General features: G+C 40.4%; 1 protein-coding gene across 1 annotated transcript in view; it reads right to left on the bottom strand.

The window, feature by feature from the left end:
* Nucleotides 1-2186, bottom strand: part of LOC109483320 (cubilin-like) — a 19654-nt gene that overhangs the window by 9913 nt on the left and 7555 nt on the right. Inside the window, exons 10-12 of the mRNA XM_019786309.1 lie at nt 1211-1376; nt 818-1047; nt 90-266 (exon numbers count right to left, since the gene is read on the bottom strand). Coding sequence (XP_019641868.1) covers nt 90-266; nt 818-1047; nt 1211-1376 — 573 coding nt within the window. The remainder of the gene's footprint in view (nt 1-89; nt 267-817; nt 1048-1210; nt 1377-2186) is intronic.

The raw sequence follows: 2186 nt of genomic DNA, 5'->3' as shown, positions 1-2186 counted from the left end.
GCAATAGAACATGCCATATATTCAGTTTCTGTTCAAAGGAATGCAACCAAAAGCGAAGATAATATCTTACCGGAAGGCGATAACTTCACCAGTATTGACAGATATCTGCCAGGAACAGTTAGCGTTGTTTGGATAGTTTCCTGGGTAGCCCGGTGACGTGAAGCTGCCAATGGTTGCATTCAGTACAGTAGGGTTGCCACAGAACACACCCGGTGGCGTAGTCACATTTCCAGAGGGACTGGCTTGTGTTGTTGCTGGTGTTGTTGCTGCTCATGCAAGTACATATTGAATAGTCTAATAAATAAAGTATATAATCAGCGTGTAGTTCATTGCCTATGCTGTGCTGACAATATCCACGAAAGTACGGTGACAGGGAAAGTAAGTAAAATTCAAGAAAAACGTATTGTCAATCATGTGTTCGAATACCTTTTTTTAGGATTAAGGCTTTGATACAAAATTGATATATGAAATTTCTTGTAAACTAGAAAGTAAATTAAGCAACAGGAAAGATAACCTGAAGATATTTTCCATCTTACTAACAACGCCGGCTAAAACCTTTAATGCTAAAATGATTTCATGTTAAAGCCACCAGCTAGCTGCGGTATCTGTGTCTAACGAAATTAAACTCAAGACTAGCAAATTAGTAAAAATGCTCAAGAAAAAATGGTAAGAAAGTGGACAATGAGTTTCAGCTGACCACCTTAGCTTCTATATACTCTGAAAAAAAACTTACCTGTCACATACGTCGGATTGAGTGTATAAGTAATATAAATATTAACGTAAAGATGAAAGGCTGGGCAGTAGTCAGAAAACTTACCAGGTCTGCTTTCAGCAGTGAAGTTGACGGAAAACCCGGTGCGTGCCTCGACCTCGTCACTTCTAAAGACCACGAAGGCGTTCCTCCCTGTTGTGAAGGTTGTTGTACCGGAGGTACCACATAGCCTGGCCAGAAGCGGTGCTGTTGTATCGGAGCCGTCGTATATGGCTAGGTAGTCCGAGATACATAGAAATCCAAAAAATCCGTCCTGAAGGTCGAATTGGCTAAACCTATAAAAAAATCAGTAGTGCAACTTGAAAGGAGGCATTTTGTTATCAGCATTGCGGAGCGACCAGACGACTCGTGTGGAAAGTACAAGCATCCACCTTGCCATATACTCAGTTTCTGTCCAAACAAAAATTCCCAAAAGCAAACCTAAAGTTAATGCCTTACCGGAAGGCGATAACTTCACCAGCATTGACAGATATCTGCCAGGAACAGTTAGCGTTGTTTGGGTAGTTTCCTGGGTAGCCCGGGGACGTGAAGCTGCCAAAGTTTGCATTCAGTACAGTAGGGTTGCCACAGGTCACATTTCCAGAGGGACTGGCTTGTGTTGTTGCTGCTCATGCAAGTACATATTGAAAAGTGTAATAAATTAAGTATATAATCAGCGTGTAGTTCATTGCCTATGCTGTGCTGACAATATCCACTAAAGTACGGTGACAGGGAAAGTAAGTGAAATTCAAGAAAAACGTATTGTCAATCATGTGTTCGAATACATTTTTTTAAAGATTGATAAAGGCTTTGATACAACATTGATATATGAAATTTCTTGTAAACTACAAGGTAAATTAAGCAACAGGAGCAACAGGAAAGATATCCTGAAGTTATTTTCCATCATACAAACAACGCCGGCTAAAACAATTAAATTTGTTTTGCCCGCGCAGTTAAGGGAAGTCTAATCGTAACGGAAGAGTCACAATGACCTTATTTCGTCTTATCTTGCTAAAGTAAATGTAAAAGTAATTTAAAACTAGAAAGGCCTACATTTGCTCGGGAGCAAATACAGCAAATGGCTACACCACTTTCCTTTGTACAAAAAAATTGACCTTTCCCCCTTCCGCCCAAATGGACTGTTTCTAAATCACCCCTATCCAAAAGTGAAGTGTACTAATAGTCTATTCCCCAATGCAACATTAGATTTTTCCAACGCCTTCTGCTGTCGGAACATGTAGAAACAGTGTTCTACTTAGAACTGTAAATAAACGTAACGTAAATAAAAGCATTTTAAAGGGCTCAAACTAATAGACCGTTCCAGATCGAAAGCATCGAATCCCCTGTTCTCTTTCGAACACCTCCGTCAAACTCAGCGCGAGAAATCTAACGGGAGGGGTCCTAATTCCGACCTATGTTCCATGTAAACGCACAC

The sequence above is a fragment of the Branchiostoma belcheri genome, unplaced genomic scaffold (assembly GCF_001625305.1).
Source record: "Branchiostoma belcheri isolate BF01 breed outbred unplaced genomic scaffold, Haploidv18h27 scaffold64, whole genome shotgun sequence".
NCBI classification, from domain to species: Eukaryota; Metazoa; Chordata; class Leptocardii; order Amphioxiformes; family Branchiostomatidae; genus Branchiostoma; species Branchiostoma belcheri.
The sequence above is the reverse complement of the archived record's forward strand: the minus strand, read 5'-3'. Positions and strand labels throughout refer to the sequence as shown.